Genomic DNA, 19,077 nt, shown 5'->3' on the forward strand with positions numbered 1-19,077 from the left:
CCCAATATCTGTAGCTTGATAAAAAAAAAAGGACAGGGTGTACAATGCAATGTTTTTGATTCATGAAATTATAATTATTGGAGACAGGTGCACTTTAAACCCAACAAATGATGCTTACGTGAAAACGGGAATGGAAATAGCCTGAAGGAAAAGCCACTGAGTGCAATAATGTAGATAAAGCCTTATAAACCACATCAAGGCCATCATGAGCATAATTGACCAGAAATCATGTGATCGCCACTGCCCCATGTCCAGCTCAGAAAACACAGCCCATATTACGAATGTTGCATGCTTTGCCATTTTTTGATATATGTGCATTTCTTTTGTTGGTTGACTTGATAAAGAAAAATAGAGAATAGACAATACACAGAATACGATATTAGGCAGAATTTCTACAAAATCATGTGATCACAGCAGATTTATATATTGCACAGAGTGAATAAAGCTGATAACAGTAAAGATTTTTATAATAATACTATTAATAATATACAATATAAATTATAATGCATATAACATGTAGATGGATATAATGGATACAGAAATTTCAGTGCGTGTTCTTTATATTATCATGATTGGATATATATTAACAATTATATATATATATATATATATATATAAATATACACATATATATTTAAAGCACATTAAAACAAGTTGTGTAATAACTAGACGTACAGGCTGATCTTTGTAATACCTACAACAATATACATGGGAAACTGAAAAAAAATTGCATTTCACAAATACCGTATAATTTTATGATCTCTCTTAAGGTACTGCGAGATACGCTCCCTACATGCCTCCACTAACTGTCAGTGCCCAAAAACCCGCAGTATACAGTAGCTCAAATACCCTCAGATTGGTGATTACCTGATTCTGAGTGTTCGTCTGTTTGACTGTCTGTCCTGCGTTTTCTTGGTCTTCTTATATTGTCACATCCGAAAAAATAAATTTGTGAGTTAAAAGAACGAGAGTCAGACAATAAGTGGGGGTACAAAATGTAAACCGCAGGGAGGCTTCTTCCCGTGCGGTATATGTGGGGTTTGCAAAAAATTGAAGATAAGCAGGAAACGTCACATAAACATCCAGATAAAAAATGAATGGACAGGAAACGCAGCTGTATATAATACACGTGACTATATTACCTGCAGAAGTCAGGGGGTAATATATGCTATAATATGCCCATGCAAAAAAACATACATAGGGCGTACAAAAAGAACCCTAAGTAAGAGGATAGAGGAGCACATTTATAATATTGGGAGAAAATATGAAGGTCACCCTCTCTCAAGGCACTATAAAGACAAACATGGGGGAAACAGCAATGGTACCATATTTAGCGGGATAGAGATGGTTAAAAAAGATAAAAGAGGAGGAGATTTCATCAAAAAAATGTTCAGAGCAGAGACCTGCTGGATCTTCAACCTAAATACATTAGTACCTTCAGGGTTAAACTCAGAAATCAAACGATTTGCTTTTGAATAATTGACAACTCAATGCACTAGGTATGAAGGGGTTAAACAACTAAGGAGATACGGACCTTTAAAAGTAACACTAGGAGCCGGAACAAGCATCCCTGACGAAGAATAGCGTACTATTCGAAACACGTTGGAGTAACTTTGGTCCTCCTAGTCACCCGTAGCTCTTGCTGTGACGTCACACAGCGCTCCGTGTGAGCGCGAGTAAGCAGCCCTTTCAAACTGAGCTGTGCCACCGGCCGGGGCAAGCTCAACATCAGTAAAATCAGTAGGGTCCAGCCTCCTGTATTCCCTTCACTCTGGATGTGACACTATAAGAAGACCAAGAAAACGCAGGACAGACAGTCAAACAGACGAACACTCAGAATCAGGTAATCACCAATCTGAGGGTATTTGAGCTACTGTATACTGCGGGTTCTTGGGCACTGACAGTTAGTGGAGGCAGGTAGGGAGCGTATCGCGCAGTACCTTAAGAGAGATCATACACATTACTTTTGACTAGCAGCGGTGGCGATACCGCTGCGGTACCGCAGCGCCAGGAACTAAAAGTGCAAGCGCCTGTGTAGTAGAATTAAAAACCGTATAATTTTAGCCTTATGCAGTTGCATATCAAAAAGAATGTAACGTACAGGACGCTGTACAGATGTTTGTACTGCACCACTGAAGTGCCATGTGGCATTTGTTTAGTATGAGCTAGGTATATGTTGAGTAACTCCCTATATGTATTACATGAAACCAGACAGAGAAGCTATTTTGTCACGCTGTTTATTCCATTGACACATATGTATTTCAGGCATGAAAAGTGGTTCCCTTTACAGAGGTTTCTCACAGAACTGTATAAGCAGATCCAATTTTTGAGTCTCCATTGACTTATATAGAGCAACATCTGTGTTCAGAGTGCAGTAACTCAGAACTTAAAGGTTATTCCAGGATTTTACTAGTGATGGCAATCCCTTAGCATAGGCTAACAATATCTGTCCAGTTCGACACCCAGCAGCGCCGTTAATCAGCTCTTTCCATTGTGTAGTGGGCAGATCTGGTTACTTCAGCACTGCTCCCGAGTTGTAGTAACCAGGAACATCCACTACGCAGTGCCAGAGCTACCCAGAAACAGCTGATTGGCTGAGGTGCAGGGTGTTGGATCCCACTGATGAGATATTGATAGCCTATCCTGAAGATAGGCCATCCAAGGGAAAATCCTGGAATACCCTTTTAAACTGAGTTTATACGGATAGATTTAAGACCAACCAGACCAATCTTGAGATCATTAAATTGATATACACTGGCCCTTTATACCCACAGATTTTTATTAGGATAGATAGAACAATTCTCATCTTGTCTTTAACTAAAAGCTTTCTATTCCCTATAATGAAATTATTTCAGATAATGCTGATTTTTTTAAAATATTTTGTCCAGAGGGGATATTTTTTCTTTAAATAAAATTGACCAGTATGGGTTAAAGGGAGTCTGCCACCAACCTGACCAGTTTTAAACAAATTGCATTTTTCAGCGGGACAGAAAGACATGACACAGATGTTACCTGTGTTGACTTTTTCAGATCCTCCAAATTGCCGAAAAAGTCGTTTTTATTATATGTTAATGAGGCATTGCAAGTGCCCAGGGTTGGAGTGTTTTCGGCAAATGCCCGGGCCCCCCTGCCTTACTCACGCCTAACTCCTCCCCTCAGTGTTCTCCGGCCGGCCCTGTGTGATATCATTTTTGCCTGTAGCCCAAATTAAACACTTTCACACACCACCGCTAGGTCTAGAGATATGCAAGGCGAATGCGTCGGTTATTGGTGTGAAATCATTGTGACATAAAGGGCGCAGCGCAAGCAGACAGCAGTAACCAGCGCTTGCACACTGCATATCTCTGTGCCTCTGACCACAGTGGGTAGAGCACTGCACATGCCCGGGCCTGTCAGTGATGTGTGAAGGCACAAGATTTAGTCTACAGGGAAAATGATGTCACACAGATGTAGGGCTGGCCGGAGAACACTGAGGGGAGGAGTTAGGCACGAGTAAGGCAGGGGGGACCTGTGGCAAACACTCCGCCCCTTTGGCTCATTAGCATATCATAAAAACTACTTTTTCGGTGATATAAGGATTTGAAAAAGTAAACACAGGTAACATCTGTGTCATGTCTTTGCTTTTCACTGAACGATGCGATTAGTTTAAAACCAGTCAGGTTGGTGACAGACTCCTTTTAAAAATAAAAAAAATTATCATTACTCACCTCACTAATCCCCAAATGCTCTCCATTTCCTGGTAATAGTTCCACTCACAGGAAATGGATAGAAATGCTTACTTAGCCAATCACTGACTTAGGCGGATCACTGGCAAAAATTGGTTGAGCATGTATCTCCTGGTATTTCTGGTATGTCAAGCCAGGACCAGCATATGGAGAGAAGTGGGGCTCAGAGAGGTCTCAGTGCGGTAGAATTGGCATATCGATGGGGGGGCCAATATGACTTCTTATTTATGTTTAAGGCCTCTTTCACACGGGCGTTACGGGAAAATGTGCGGGTGCGTTACGGGAATACATTGTAATGCGTTTTGCACTCGCGTGAGAAAAATCGCGCGTGTTTGGTACCCAAACCTGAACTTCTTCACAGAAGTTCGGGCTTGGGATCGGTGTTCTGTAGATTGTATTATTTTCCCTTATAACATGGTTATAAGGGAAAATAATAGCATTCTGAATACAGAATGCATAGTAAAACAGCGCTGGTGGGGTTAAAAAAAATAAAAAATAATTTAACTCACCTTAATCTACTTGATCGCGTACCCGGCATCTCCTTCTAGCTTCATCTGATCTCTGTGCAGCAACAGGACCTTTGGTGACGTCATTCCGGTCATCACATGATCCATCACCATGGTAAAAGATCATGTGACGTACCATGTGATGACCGGAGTGACGTCCTCAAAGGTCCTTTACCCAGGTCCTAAAGAAAGAATACAGAAGGAGATGCCGGCTGCGCTATCAAGGTGACTAAGGTGAGTTAAATTTTATTTTATTTTTTTTAACCCCTGCAGCGATGTTTTACTCTGCATTCTGTATTCAGAATGCTATTATTTTCCCTTATAACCATGTTATAAGGGAAAATAATAATGATCGGGTCTCCATCCCGATCGTCTCCTAGCAACCGTGCGTGAAAATCGCACCGCATCCGCACTTGCTTGCGGATGCTTGTGATTTTCACGCAACCCCATTCATTTCTATGGGGCCTGCGTTACGTGAAAAACGCAAAAAGAGGAGCATGCTGCGATTTTCACGCAACGCAAAAGTGATGTGAACAGCTCATGTGAACAGCCCCATAGAAATGAATGGGTCGGTATTCAGTGCGGGTGCAATGCGTTCACCTCTCGCATCGCATCCGCGCGGAATACTCGCTCGTGTGAAAGGGGCCTAAGCCGTTGTGAGCCATATATGAAAGAAATTGACAATCCCTTTAAGTGGATGTCTGTTTAGATGACAGAACCCTTTATAATATAACTGAACTTGTTAAAAATTGTGTAGGGCTGTGTGGAATCTAAATCGATTGTACATATATCAGCAAAAAATAATAATGCCATCTCAGGCTTTTGTCAAAGAATCTGTTTCTTTTTTGGGCTGACAAGGGAACCACAGGGAATCTGTATATATTCTGCTTTATTTTATTGGAGTGCATCTACTTGAAAGGGGGAGAGGGGGTAATGACACATCTCCAGTTTTAACTAACTTCCTAATACATAGTTGCCGAATCTCAGTCATACTGCACAGTGTACTACAGACAGAGCACAACTCCAGCTCCCCTCATGTTATCCTTAGCTTCACATTTGCTATGTGTTGTGTTGAATCTCTCAGTCTCTCCTTTTTTCGGTTTCTGTCAGTCACAGTGTTAGTGCCGGAAAATGCCAACCTAGTTCTTTAATACACTGCACACTTTAAATTAAGACGGAAACTGCACTTAAATATAATTGCACTGCAGGCAATTAAGCTTCTAAAATGTCACATATTATAAAAGCAGCAACGTGTATTTGTTATAGCATTTAAGGAGACAAAATGGCAGCAATATGTCTTGTTGCTTTTATTCCAGCAAATATGAATTAAAATGCAGGATTACATATTTCTTGACATTATAAGGGCAATGTAAATCATGTACATGGAGAAAACATCATCATCACTCACTGCTGGAGACTTCTTAGAATTTGCAATTGGTGAACTTTGAGTTTCCCCTTATGGTCAACATTCTACATCAGTTTTATTGAGAGGTATTTGCTCATCTACAGGTAAAAATGGATGTAAGAACACTGTTTCACTTTGGTAAAGGGAGGTTGGTAGTCTGTAACAATGCAGCTATGCTCCTCAACATTGAAATTGCAACACCAAGAAGTAAAAGCCGTGGAATTATGGAAATCACAAGATCGATAGACATGTTAATGAGATGCAAATGATAAAAAATGGAAACAAAATATTCAAAAACCTCAATTTATTCAGTGTTGAGTATACGCGGCACCAGCAGAAATACATGAACTTACATGCCTTGACATGCTAGCAATGACGGTATTAATGGTTGTCTAAGGAATGTTCTGTCATGCTGAATGCATTTGGGCACATAAATCATCAAGATCCACTGCTGGCAGCTCCCTTTGCAATAGCCAATCAATGAAGTCCTACATATGCTTGATGGGAGACAATTCCAGAGAAGCTGCAGGCCATGGTAGCCTGTGTAAGCCATGCAGGCTGCTCACAGTAGCACAAGCAACATGTGACCTGGCATTGTTCTACTGAAATATGGCTTCTGAGACACTTTGGAGAAATGGCTGTACAACAGGTTCTATGACCAAATCAATGTAATACCGGGCTGTTAGTGAACTTAAAATGAAGACTAGAGGGGTCTAGGTACTGTACATTATGCCACCCCACACCATCATCCCAGGATTAGCACCAGTGTGACTTTCCCCTGTGAAAGCCTTTTCATGGGGTTGCCCACATAGTCTTCAGACCAATCTCTGGCTATCATTATGTCCAAGACAAAAGCAAAATTAATCACTGAAGAGGAGAGACCTCAGTTCCAGCCTTCATTGCCATCTTGCTATGCACCATGATAGCCTTTGAGAACGGTGGCGTGAGGTCAGTAAGACATGTGTAGCTGGACATCTGGCTCATAGCTTAGTGTTGTGCAAACACCTTCTTATGGTTTGAGTACACACTGTCACCCTAGGTTTGGGATGTGATGTCCAATTTCACTAGCAGTACAGAATGTAGTACTACACATCATTCTTCTAATCAGACGATCTGTCTGTGCAGAGCTTCGCCTCTGTGCACTTCTTGCTGTCATTCTAGTTAATTGTTATTCTCCCAACCACCAAGACACACAACCTTTAACAGTGCTAACATCTCAGCATAGGTACATAATGATCTTCTGGAGTGCTAAACCAAGGTCTCTCAGTTTAGGGATTCTGTCCCTCTTAGTTTTTGATAAGTGGGGATAACTGGCACGTCAACGAACCGGAGGCATTGCACAATCATCCCACATGACTTGTTCCAATTTTAAAGCTTTCATGTAGATAAAAACATTTTGCTTTCAATCTGGTTTTTATGCCTTTCCCAAATGCCACAGATTGGAGCTAGGTGCTTGAAAATTTGATCATTTGCAGATTTTACTGACATTTGCTACTTACTCAATTTGCATATCCTAAGGCTTGTCCTTCTTGGTGTTTCAATTTCAATATTGGGGAGTGTAGTTTTCAAGATTATTTTATTCAGCAAATATGTGTACTGTATTGATTGGTTTAGTCAAACCTCCCACAGGGAAAGTGTCGTGAGCAGTAGTTCTCCTGTTGTACAATCTCCTACCTAATAGTTTTGTTGTCAGGTGAGGTATATGGTTATGTCTCTGCTGCAGTCAGACAAACAAAGCTCGACCTGGAGCAGAGGGGGACTGAGCAGGTAAGTATAGGATCTTTTTTTATTGTAGAACATTGCCAGCCTTTGGCCTGTTTTTTTAAACTTCTAGTGGTAGACAACTACTGAGTCTCTGAATCCTGCCCCACTGATAGATAACTGAGTTCTTGCTAAAATAATAAATTCATTTTTGTAGTTGGGCTCTGGTTACAGTTATGTTTTTGAGACTCTACAACTATCATATGGGAACTAAAGGTGTCAAACATTACTTTGGTTGTTCTGCACCATAGACAACTTCAATTCCTTTACTAATGCTTCTATGTAACACACTTGTTAATGTGCAATTGTCCATCTGCAATGAAAACTATGTTTGTTTCCTTCGTGATCTCTTTATAGACTCCAGATCTATAGAATGTTTTTTTTTTTTTAGATAAACAGAGGTAACAGGGTCAGATAACTTTTATGTTCCTTCTGCAGACAAAAAATACTTGATAATAAGCAGACTACAATATTTGACCTTTGAAATATTCTTTTTTTGTTCCATTTAACTAAGTGACAAGTTGTGATTTCCAACCATGTGATGTCATCAAGCAAGCCTTTGATTTTATCATCAGTCACAAGTTGCAGAGATTTGGAGATTACTTTTTTTAGATGAAAAGAAACCATTGATTTTCTACATCTTGTGACTATAAGAGGAAATGAGGAAATATTGTCACATGATTACTCAAAATGTGTTGTCATTAGTTACATAATATACTTCCTCACAATTCTGTTCTTTAAAATTTTAATTGATTCCATCTTATCATTGTAAGGAAGACTTTTCTATGTCTAGACTATCTTTCCATGAATTTATATATTCAGTTCTTATGTACTGCACATGGAAAAAACTATGATGACTTATCTTGCACCACTCATACATTTCACATTGAATTATAAAACATATGAGGTGAGATGTATGTTGTGTCTCTTAAGTACATAACAATTTTTTGTAAAAGACTGTGAGCAGGCAATTGTCTCTTTCTAATCTATCTCTTTGCTCTCGTCCTGAACCAATCATAAGTGGCTCCAGCCCAATAAATTATACTTTATACATGTAAGTGTGCATACAGTAAGTAGGTGCATAAAGATGAGTCTACTGAAAACATAAAAAGTGCTGTGTTCTCTTCAAACAGCTGATCGGTGGGGGTGAAGGAAGTTGGACCCCTGCCGACCTGATATGGATGACCTAGCCTGAGGATAGGTCATCAATATAGGAAAGAAGACAATCCTTTTAATAAATACGGTTATATAATTGTATGGGTTGCATGTAGTTATGGCATAAGTATTATTAAGTCCCTAGAGACCTTTGTTAGACCAAGAGATGTTAATTGAAAACCACCAACACCAGTGATGGAGATGCCAAGACAGTGACTTAAAAAAGAGAGCCTTCTGCCCTTTGTTAGCATTGTAATCAGTATTGAACAAGGAGGTTTAAGGGGGATCTGTCACCACGATTCCAGACTATTATCTGCAGTGATACATCAGTAGTACTGTACATAAGGAGTCAACATCACTATTTTTTATTTTTCTAATGCCCCCCTCTCTCTCCCTGTCAGCATTCAAAGTAGTGCTGAATTATATAGTCTGAATTAATGTGCTAACATAATGGAGAGAACTTGTGAGCACATGCATGGCAGTCTTTACAAGGTATTTCAATGCAGCTCTGAGTGCTGACAGTGGGGGAACAAGGGCAATAGGCAAATTAAAGAAAAATTGTGATTTGGACTCTTTATCTACAGTACTATACATGTATTGCTGCAGCTTAATCCAAAATCATGGTAACAGATTCCCTTTAAGAGCAATCATGCTGATTGTGTAGTGCCCTGGAGCAGGGGTACTGTAAAGTCTGGACATTTGTGGACATTTGCCTATTTCCCCTAAGCAAAGTTACTTTATTTCACTTGAAAGGGTTAACGTCCACTGATTAATATTGTGTAACTACATTATATACAGTTGCAAGAAAAAGTATGTGAACCCTTTGGAATTATATGGACTTCTGCACAAATTGGTCATAAAATGTGATCTGATCTTCATCTAAGTCGCAACAATAGACAATCACAGTCTGCTTAAACTAATAACACACAAATAATTAAATGTTACCATGTTTTTATTGAACACACCATATAAACATTCACAGTGCAGGTGGAAAAAGTATGTGAACTCCTAGACTAATGAAATCTCCAAGAGCTAATTGGAGTGAGGTATCAGCCAACTGGAGTCCAATCAATGAGATGAGATTGGAGGTGTTGGTTACAGCTGCCCTGCCCTATAAAAAAACACACACCAGTTCTGGGTTTGCTTTTCACAAGAAGCATTGCCTGATGTGAATGATGCCTCGCACAAAAGAGCTCTCTGAAGACCTACGATTAAGAATTGCTGACTTGCATAAAGCTTAAAAGGGTTATAAAAATTATCTCCAAAAGCCTTGCTGTTCATCAGTCCACGGTAAGACAAATTGTCTATAAATGGAGAAAGTTCAGCACTGCTGCTACTCTCACTAGGAGTGGCTGTCCTGTAAAGATAACTGCAAGAGCACAGCACAGACTGCTCAATGAGGTGAAGAAGAATCCTAGAGTGTCAGCTAAAGACTTACAAAAGTCTCTGGCATATGCTAACATCCCTGATAGCAAATCTACGATACGTAAAACACTAAACAAGAAGGATTTCATGGGAGGATATCACAGAGGAAGGCACTGCTTTCCAAAAAAAAAAACATTCCTGCACATTTACAGTTTGCACAAGAGCACCTGGATGTTCCAAAGCAGTACTGGCAAAATATTCTGTGGACTGATGAAACCAAAGTTGAGTTGTTTGGAATAAACACACAACACTATGTGTGGAGAAAAAGAGGCACAGCACACCAACATCAAAACTTCATCCCAACTGTGAAGTATGGTGGTGGGGGCATCATGGTTTTGGGCTGCTTTTCTGCGTCAGGGCCTGGACGGATTGCTATCATCGAAGGAAAAATTAATTCCCAAGTTTATCAAGACATTTTGCAGGAGAATTTAAGGCCATCTGTCCACCAGCTGAAGCTCAACAGAAGATGAGTGTTGCAACAGGACAACGACCCAAATCATAGAAGTAAATCAACAACAGAATGGCTTAAACAGAAGAAAATACACCTTCTGGAGAGGCCCAGTCAGAGTCCTGACCTCAACCCGCTTGAGATGCTGTGGCATGACCTCAAGAAAGCGATTCATACCAGACATCCCAAGAATATTGCTGAACTGAAACAGTTCTGTAAAGAGGAATGGTCAAGAATTATTCCTGACCGTTGTGCACGTCTGATCTGCAACTACAGGAAACGTTTGGTTGAAGTTATTGCTGCCAAAGGAGGTTCAACCAGTTATTAAATCCAAGGGTTCACATACTTTTTCCACCTGCACTGTAAATGTTTGCATGGTGTGTTCAATAAAAACATGGTAACATTTAATTCTTTGTGTGTTATTAGTTTAAACAGACTGTGATTATCTATTGTTGTGACTTAGATGAAGATCAGATCACATTTTATGACCAATTTGTGCAGAAATCCATATCATTCCAAAGGGTTCACATACTTTTTCTTGCAACTGTATGTGTTGTGATATACATTTTGTTCATTTGCACTGTATTTGCAAGGCTCTGTGGAAAGGGTTAATGAATACTGAAAGACTTTTGGGACTTTGAAAAAGAAGCCGGCAATTTTCCATAGCTGCCATAGGGTTTAAAGAAGAACATGTTTTGGAGGGAAAAAGCCTGACTTTTTTACCACCAAAACCAGACAGACTGACCTTTTAAATGTCTGGTTTTAGCTGATATGTCTGGAAACTTGTTTTTGTCTGGAAAAAAACTGCTGTGTCATTGCCTTTAAGTATCATTGAAGCTCGCTCAAATGTAAGTCTACAGTCAGGTCAATAAATATTGGGACGTCGACACAATTCTAACATTTTTGGCTCTATACACCACCACAATCAATTTGAAATGAAACTAACAAAATGTGCTTTAACTGCAGACTGTCAGCTTTAATTTGAGGGTATTTACATCCAAATCAGGTGAACGGTGAAGGAATTACAACAGTTTGCATATGTGCCTCCCACTTGTTAGGAACCAAAAGTAATGGGACAATTGGATTATCAGTTGTTCCATGGCCAGGTGTGTGTTATTCCCTCATTATCCCAAATACAATAAGCAGATAAAAGGTACAGAGTTCATTTCAAGTGTGCTATTTGCATTTGGAATCTGTTGCTGTCAACTCTCAAGATGAGATCCAAAGAGCTGTTACAATCAGTGAAGCAAGCCATCATTGGGCTGAAAAAACACAACAAACCCATCAGAGAGATAGCAAAAACATTACGCGTGGCCAAAACAACTGTTTGGAACATTCTTAACCACTTCAGCCCCCCTAGCTTAAACACTCTTAACCCCTTAAGGACCTAGGACGTACCGGTACGCCCTATTTCCCGAGTCCTTAAGGACCTAGGACGTACCGGTACGCCCTATTTCCCGAGTCCTTAAGGACCGAGGACGTACCGGTACGTCCTGACTTAAAATCGGAACTCCGGCGCCGCAGGGGTTAATCGGAACGGGATTTCGGCTGAAATCATTCAGCCGGCATCCCGTAACAATGCAGGGGGGGGTCATTTGACCCCCCCGTATCGGCGATCGCAGAAAACCGCAGGTCAATTCAGACCTGCGGTTTGCTGCGCTTTTTGCAGTTTCTGATCGCCGCGGTCCCTGACCGCGGGGATCAGAAACTTTAGAGTGGCTAAAATCATTATTTTTCACCCCCCCCTGCACCCCTGCACGATTTTATGCCGGAGGGTGGTGCGGGGGGGGTGTCGCAGGCGGTGGGGGCGTTGCGGGAGGCGGGCGGTGCGGCAGGCGGGATCGCGATCCCCCGCCCGCCTCCCCATGAACGATCGTTGGCTTCTAGTGGGTATACCAGGGTGCCAGCACATTGCTGGCACCCTGGTATAAACGGCTGACATCTGTGAAGATGTCAGCCGTTTAACCCTTTCCATACCGCGGTCCGTACGGACCGCTGTATGGAAAAAGTTAACTGTCATCGGTCAGGGAGCTCCCTCCCTCTCCATCGGGGGGCTGCTGTGGCTTTGCAGCCCCCCGATGGAGAGGGAGAGAGCCCCCAGAGAGCCCCCCTCAGCCCCGTCCTTACCCTTCCCCGTCTGCGAAGTTCTGAGCAGACGGGGAGGGTTCCCATGGCAACAGGACGCCTGCTCAGGCGTCCTGCTGTCCATGGTGCTGAACAGATCTGTGCTAAAAGCACAGATCTGTTCAGTGTAAGTAAAATACAGTACAGAACAATATATATTGTTCTGTACTGTATTATACAGACACCAGACCCACTGGATCTTCCAGAACCAAGTGGGTCTGGGTCACAAAAATGTAAAAAAAAGTGAAAAAAGTTAAGATAAAAAAAAAAACATTTATCACTGAATAAAAATTAAAAAAATAAAATAAACTACACATATTAGGTATCGCCGCGTCCGTAACGACCTGATCTATAAAATGGTCATGTTACTTTCCCCGCACGGTGAACGCCATAAAAATAAAAAAATAAAAACTATGAGAAAATTGAAATTTTGCCCACCTTACTTCCCAAAAAAAGTAATAAAAGTGATCAAGAAAGTCGCATGTATGCCAAAATAGTACCAATCAAACCGTCATCTCATCCCGCAAAAAATGAGACCCTACTCAAGATAATCGCCCAAAAGCTGAAAAAACTATGGCTCTTAGACTATGGAGACACTAAAACATGATTTTTTTTTTTTAAAAAATGAACTCATTCTGTAAAACTTACATAAATAAAAAAAAAGTATACATATTAGGTATCGCCGCGTCCGTATCGACCGGCTCTATAAAAATATCACATGACCTAACCCCTCAGATGACCACCGTAAAAAAATAAAAATAAAAACAGTGTAAAAAAAGCCATTTTTTGCCATCTTACGTCACAAAAAGTGTAATAGCAAGCGATCAAAAAATCATATGCACCCCAAAATAGTGCCAATCAAACCGTCATCTCATCCCGCAAAAAATGAGACCCTACTCAAGATAATCGCCCAAAAACTGAAAAAACTATGGCTCTTAGAATATGGAGACACTAAAACATTTTTTTGGTTTTAAAAATGAAGTTATTGTATAAAACTTACATAAATAAAAAAAAATGTATACATATTAGGTATCGCCGCGTCCGCGACAACCTGCTCTATAAAAATACCACATAATCTAACCTGTCAGATGAATGTTGTAAATAACAAAAAAAAAAAACGTGCCAAAAAAGCTATTTCTTGTTACCTTGCTGCACAAAAAGTGTAATATAGAGCAACCAAAAATCATATGTACCCTAAACTAGTACCAACAAAACTGCCACCCTATCCCGTAGTTTCTAAAATGGGGTCACTTTTTTGGAGTTTCTACTCTAGGGGTGCATCAGGGGGGCTTCAAATGGGACATGGTGTCAAAAAAAACAGTCCAGCAAAACCTGCCTTCCAAAAACCGTATGGAATTCCTTTCCTTCTGCGCCCTGCCGTGTGCCCGTACAGCGGTTTACGACCACATATGGGGTGTTTCTGTAAACTACAGAATTAGGGCCATAAATATTGAGTTTTGTTTGGCTGTTAACCCTTGCTTTGTAACTGGAAAAAAAATATTAAAATGGAAAATCTGCCAAAAATGTGAAATTTTGAAATTGTGTCTCTATTTTCCATTAAATCTTGTGCAACACCTAAAGGGTTAACAAAGTTTGTAAAATCAGTTTTGAATAGCTTGAGGGGTGTAGTTTCTTAGATGGGGTCACTTTTATGGAGTTTCTACTCTAGGGGTGCATCAGGGGGGCTTCAAATGGGACATGGTGTCAAAAAACCAGTCCAGCAAAATCTGGCTTCCAAAAACCAAACCGCGCACCTTTCACTCTACGCCCTACTGTGTGCCCGTACAGTAGTTTACGGCCACATATGGGGTGTTTCTGTAAACGGCAGAGTCAGGGCAATAAAGATACAATCTTGTTTGGCTGTTAACCCTTGCTTTGTTAGTGGAAAAAATGGGTTAAAATTGAAAATTAGGCAAAAAAATGAAATTCTCAAATTTCATCCCCATTTGCCAATAACTCTTGTGCAACACCTAAAGGGTTAATGACGTATGTAAAATCAGTTTTGAATACCTTGAGGGGTGTAGTTTCTTAGATGGGGTCACTTTTAGGGAGTTTCTCCTCTTGGGGTGCATCAGGGGGCTTCAAATGGGACATGGTGTCAAAAAACCAGTCCATAAAAATCAGCCTTCCAAAAACCATATGGTGCACCTTTCACTCTACGCCCCGCTGTGTGGCCGTACAGTAGTTTACGGCCACATATGGGGTGTTTCTGTAAACGGCAGAGTCAGGGCAATAAAGATACAATCTTGTTTGGCTGTTAACCCTTGCTTTGTTAGTGGAAAAAATGGGTTAAAATTGAAAATTAGGCAAAAAAATGAAATTCTCAAATTTCATCCCCATTTGCCAATAACTCTTGTGCAACACCTAAAGGGTTAACGACGTATGTAAAATCAGTTTTGAATACCTTGAGGGGTGTAGTTTCTTAGATGGGGTCACTTTTAGGGAGTTTCTCCTCTTGGGGTGCATCAGGGGGCTTCAAATGGGACATGGTGTCAAAAAACCAGTCCATAAAAATCAGCCTTCCAAAAACCATATGGTGCACCTTTCACTCTACGCCCCGCTGTGTGGCCGTACAGTAGTTTACGGCCACATATTGGGTGTTTCTGTAAACGGCAGAGTCAGGGCAATAAAGATACAGTCTTGTTTGGCTGTTAACCCTTGGTTTGTTAGTGGAAAAAATGGGTTAAAATGAAAAATTTGACAAAAATATGAAATTCTCAAATTTCCTCCCCATTTGCCAATAACTCTTGTGCAACACCTAAAGGGTTAACAATGTATGCAAAATCAGTTTTGAATACCTTGAGGGGTGTAGTTTCTTAGATGGGGTCATTTTTGGGTGGTTTCTATTATGTAAGCCTCGCAAAGTGACTTCAGACCTGAACTGGTCGCTAAAAATTTAGTTTTTGTAAATTTCTGAAAAATTTCAAGATTTGCTTCTAAACTTCTAAGCCTTATAACATCCCCAAAAAATAAAATATCATTCCCAAAACAATTCAAGCATGAAGTAGACATATGGGGAATGTAAAGTCATCACAATTTTTGGGGGTATTACTATGTATTACAGAGGTAGAGAAACTGAAAATTTGAAATTTGCTAATTTTTCAAAATTTACGGTAAAAATTGTATTTTTTTATGCAAAAAAATTAACTTTTTTGACCCAATTTTAGCAGTGTCATGAAGTACAATATGTGACGAAAAAACAATCTCAGAACGGCCTGGGTAAGTCAAAGCGTTTTAAAGTTATGAGCACTTAAAGTGACACTGGTCAGATTTGCAAAAAATGGCCTGGTCCTTAAGGTGAAAATGAGCCTGGTCCTTAAGGTGAAAATGAGCCCGGTCCTTAAGGGGTTAATGACCAGGCCACTTTTTACACTTCTGCACTACACTACTTTCACTGTTTATTGCTCGGTCATGCAACTTACCACCCAAATGAATTTTACCTCCTTTTCTTCTCACTAATAGAGCTTTCATTTGGTGGTATTTTATTGCTGCTGACATTTTTAATTTTTTTGTTATTAATCGAAATTTAACAAAATTTTTGCAAAAAAATGACATTTTTCATTTTCAGTTGTAAAATTTTTCAAAAAAAAACGACATCCATATATAAATTTTTCTCTAAATTTATTGTTCTACATGTCTTTGATAAAAAAAAAATGTTTGGGTAAAAAAAAAAATGGTTTGGGTAAAAGTTATAGCGTTTACAAACTATGGTACAAAAATGTGAATTTCCACTTTTTGAAGCAGCTCTGACTTTCTGAGCACCTGTCATGTTTCCTGAGGTTCTACAATGGCCAGACAGTAGAAACACCCCACAAATGACCCCATTTCGGAAAGTAGACACCCTAAGGTATTCGCTGATGGGCATAGTGAGTTCATAGAACTTTTTATTTTTTGTCACAAGTTAGCGGAAAATGATGATTTATTTTTTTTTCTTACAAAGTCTCATATTCCACTAACTTGTGACAAAAAATAAAAACTTCCATGAACTCACTATGCCCATTACGAAATACCTTGGGGTGTCTTATTTCCAAAATGGGGTCACTTGTGGGGTAGTTATACTGCCCTGGCATTCTAGGGGCCCTAATGTGTGGTAAGTAGTTTGAAATCAAAATGTGTAAAAAATGACCTGTGAAATCCTAAAGGTGCTCTTTGGAATGTGGGCCCCTTTGCCCACCTAGGCTGCAAAAAAGTGTCACACATCTGGTATTGCCGTATTCAGGAGAAGTTGGGGAATGTTTTTTGGGGTGTCATTTTACATATACCCATGCTGGGTGAGAGAAATATCTTGGCAAAAGACAACTTTTCCCATTTTCTTTATACAAAGTTGGCATTTGACCGAGATATTTCTCTCACCCAGCATGGGTATATGTAAAATGACAGCTCTAAACACATTGTCCAACTTCTCCTGAGTACGGCGATACCAGATGTGTGACACTTTTTTGCAGCCTAGGTGGGCAAAGGGGCTCACATTCCAAAGAGCACCTTTAGGATTTCATAGGTCATTTTTTACACATTTTGATTTCAAACTACTTACCACACATTAGGGCCCCTAGAATGCCAGGGCAGTATAACTACCCCACAAGTGACCCCATTTTGGAAAGAAGACACCCCAAGGTATTTCGTGATGGGCATAGTGAGTTCATGGAAGTTTTTATTTTTTGTCACAAGTTAGTGGAATAGGAGACTTTGTAAGAAAAAAGAAAAAAAAAATCATCATTTTCCGCTAACTTGTGACAAAAAATAAAACATTCTAGGAACTCGCCATGCCCCTCACGGAATACCTTGGGGTGTCTTCTTTCCAAAATAGGGTCACTTGTGGGGTAGTTATACTGCCCTGGCATTTTAGGGGCCCTAATGCGTGAGAACTAGTTTGAAATCAAAATCTGTAAAAAATGGCCGGTGAAATCCGAAAGGTGCTCTTTGGAATGTGGGCCCCTTTGCCCACCTAGGCTGCAAAAAAGTGTCACACATCTGGTATCGCCGTACTCAGAAGAAGTAGGGAAATGTGTTTTGGGGTGTCTTTTTACATATACCCATGCTGGGTGAGAGAAATATCTCGGCAAAAGACAACTTTTCCCATTTTTTTTATACAAAGTTGGCATTTGACCAAGATATTTATCTCACCTAGCATGGGTATATGTAAAATGACAACCCCAAAACACATTGCCCAACTTCTCCTGAGTACAGCGATACCAGATGTGTGACACTTTTTTGCAGCCTAGATGCGCAAAGGGGCCCAAATTCCTTTTATGAGGGCATTTTTAGACATTTGGATCCCAGACTTCTTCTCACGCTTTAGGGACCCTAAAATGCCAGGGCAGTATAAATACCCCACATGTGACCCCATTTTGGAAAGAAGACACCCCAAGGTATTCAATGAGGGGCATGGCGAGTTCATAGAATATTTTTTTTTTTGGCACAAGTTAGCGGAAATTGATTTTTTTATTTTTTTTCTCACAAAGTCTCCCTTTCCGCTAACTTGGGACAAAAATTTCAATCTTTCATGGACTCAATATGCCCCTCACGAAATACCTTGGGCTGTCTTCTTTCCGAAATGGGGTCACATGTAGGGTATTTATGCTGCCCTGGCATTTTAGGGGCCCTAAAGCGTGAGAAGAAGTCTGGAATATAAACGTCTAAAAATGTTTACGCATTTGGATTCCGTGAGGGGAATGGAGAGTTCATGTGAGATTTTATTTTTTGACACAAGTTAGTGGAATATGAGACTTTGTAAGAAAAAAAAAAATATAAATTTCCGCTAACTTGGGCCAAAAAAATGTCTAAATGGAGCCTTACAGGGGGGTGATCAATGACAGGGGGGTGATCAGGGAGTGTATATAGGGTTATCACCCCCCTGTCATTGATCACCCCCCTGTAAGTCTACATTCAGAAGTCCGTATGTGTTTTGCGGATCCGCGGTGTTCGTGTTTTGCGGATCCACGGATCCGCAAAACACATACGGACGTCTGAATGGAGCCTTACAGGGGGGTGATCAATGACAGGGGGGTGATCAATGACAGGGCGGAGATCAGGGAGTCTATATGGGGTGATCACCCCCCTGTCATTGATCACCCCTTCTGTAAGGCTCCATTCAGATGTCCGTATGTGTTTTGCGGATCCGATCCATGTATCCGTGGATCTGTAAAAAACATACGGACATCTGAATGGAGCCTTACAGGGGGGTGATCAATGATAGGGGGGTGATCAGGGAGTCTATATGGGTTGATAACCCCCCTGTCATTGATCACCCCTCTGTAAGGCTCCATTCAGATGTCCGTATGTGTTTTGCGGATCCGATCCATGTATCCGTGGATCCGTAAAAAACATACGGACGTCTGAATGGAGCCTTAGAGGGGGGTGATCAATGACAGGGGGGTGATCAATGACAGGGGGGTGATCAGGGAGTCTATATGGGGTGATCACCCCCCTGTCATTGATAACCCCCCTGTAAGGCTCCATTCAGACGTCCGTATGTGTTTTGTGGACCCGAACCATGTATCCGTGGATCCGTAAAAAACATACGGACGT

At 40.6% G+C, this 19,077-nt stretch overlaps 1 protein-coding gene across 1 annotated transcript in view; it reads right to left on the reverse strand.

Annotated features, from left to right (window-relative positions):
• Window positions 1-19,077, reverse strand: part of LOC121002532 — a 283,486-nt gene that overhangs the window by 165,327 nt on the left and 99,082 nt on the right. The window contains exon 6 of the mRNA XM_040433977.1: window positions 119-291. Within this exon, the coding sequence (XP_040289911.1) occupies window positions 119-291 (173 nt within the window). The remainder of the gene's footprint in view (window positions 1-118; window positions 292-19,077) is intronic.

The sequence above is a fragment of the Bufo bufo genome, chromosome 5 (assembly GCF_905171765.1).
Source record: "Bufo bufo chromosome 5, aBufBuf1.1, whole genome shotgun sequence".
Classification (NCBI taxonomy): Eukaryota; Metazoa; Chordata; class Amphibia; order Anura; family Bufonidae; genus Bufo; species Bufo bufo.